This window comes from Terrapene carolina, unplaced genomic scaffold (assembly GCF_002925995.2).
Source record: "Terrapene carolina triunguis isolate 2854851 unplaced genomic scaffold, T_m_triunguis-2.0 Scaffold89, whole genome shotgun sequence".
Taxonomy (NCBI): domain Eukaryota; kingdom Metazoa; phylum Chordata; order Testudines; family Emydidae; genus Terrapene; species Terrapene triunguis.
In genome coordinates this window covers 3,987,330-3,988,562 of record NW_020664440.1, presented here as the reverse complement: position 1 = coordinate 3,988,562, position 1,233 = coordinate 3,987,330, and the positions used below count along the sequence as shown (strand labels likewise).

Below are 1,233 nucleotides of genomic sequence, written 5' to 3'. Positions count from 1 at the left end.
TTGAGCATAAAAAAACCCATCAAGCATATAAGTTATTTAACACATCATGATTAAAATGAAAAGAGAAAACTATGGGGAAAAAAACCCCGTGCATTAGACCATCCAGACAAAGCCCACTAAAACTCTTGAAACACGTGTGTTTGTTAAAATATACCACATTAACAGTGCCACTTGCTACAGTTCACTATGCTGTTGCTGCAATGTCAGAGCCTGTGATTCCACATGCTAAAGCTCACCATATGGCATCAACAAAACCCTAACCTCTCCATCCCCTTGATCTCTCCTCTATGTTTTTGCTGGAACCTAGCTTGGGTCTGAAGGGAGCTGCTCTACAGAGCAATGAGGCCCTGCCAGCCATGCTAAAACAAGAGATGGCTTCTGCCTTGGTGTGAACATCTTTAGTGTGGGCATTACTTCTGTTCCCACTGCAAACTGATACTTAGCTGGTCAGTAAAAGGGTACGCAAAGTGCTGGAGACAGCACCAGTCGGTGGGTGAGCAGCTATCTCAGAAACCCTGGCTTCAGTAGGGCCAGCTGGAACCCTGAATGGAGAATCCTGCCAGATTTAGATGTCTGGTCCTTCTTGGCACAGGCAGGGGGAAGACTGTTATTATTGTTGATACCATATTACGTTATAAAATTAACATTGACACTATGGGGCACTACCTGCTCAGAGATGAGAACAGGGTCCAATGTGGGTACTGGCCATGTGATCTCAATGAGCTAAGAGAGGATCATTCACACCCAACCAGGAATTAGAAGTTGTAGGGGTGGCACAAATACAAGGGCGACAATGGTAAGGGATACGGGTAGCGATGAGTAAAACAGCAGCAAAGGCGATGAGGGAAACAATGGCCACGGCAGCCAGGAGACGGGAAATGGGGTGAGAGCCGGGACAGTTCTAGAGAGACGATGATCATGCCAATGCCAATGGAAAGAGCGGAACTGGTGGGGATGGTGACATGGGGAATAACGGAAACGATCACATCCAGGGGAATGATGGGAAAGGCAACTGCGATGAGGGAAATGGCAGCGGCAACAACAACGTGGGAAACGATGGCAAAAGCAACCACGAGGCAGAAAATCATGGTGGTACCAGGGACACGATGCCAACAAGGGAGGCCAGGGGGACAGTGCGCAGGACACGATGTCAACGCCACAGGTGAAGGCGAGGACGGCACCCAGAACACGAGGCCGACGCCGAGGGAGACGGTTGGGATGGGGCAAGGAACC

The 1,233-nt window shown here is 49.2% G+C and overlaps 1 protein-coding gene across 1 annotated transcript in view; it reads left to right on the top strand.

The window, feature by feature from the left end:
* The first annotated feature begins 962 nt into the window (after positions 1-962).
* Positions 963-1,233, top strand: part of THOC7 (THO complex 7) — a 17,049-nt gene continuing 16,778 nt past the window's right edge. Inside the window, exon 1 of the mRNA XM_029911190.1 lies at positions 963-1,162. Coding sequence (XP_029767050.1) covers positions 963-1,162 — 200 coding nt within the window. The remainder of the gene's footprint in view (positions 1,163-1,233) is intronic.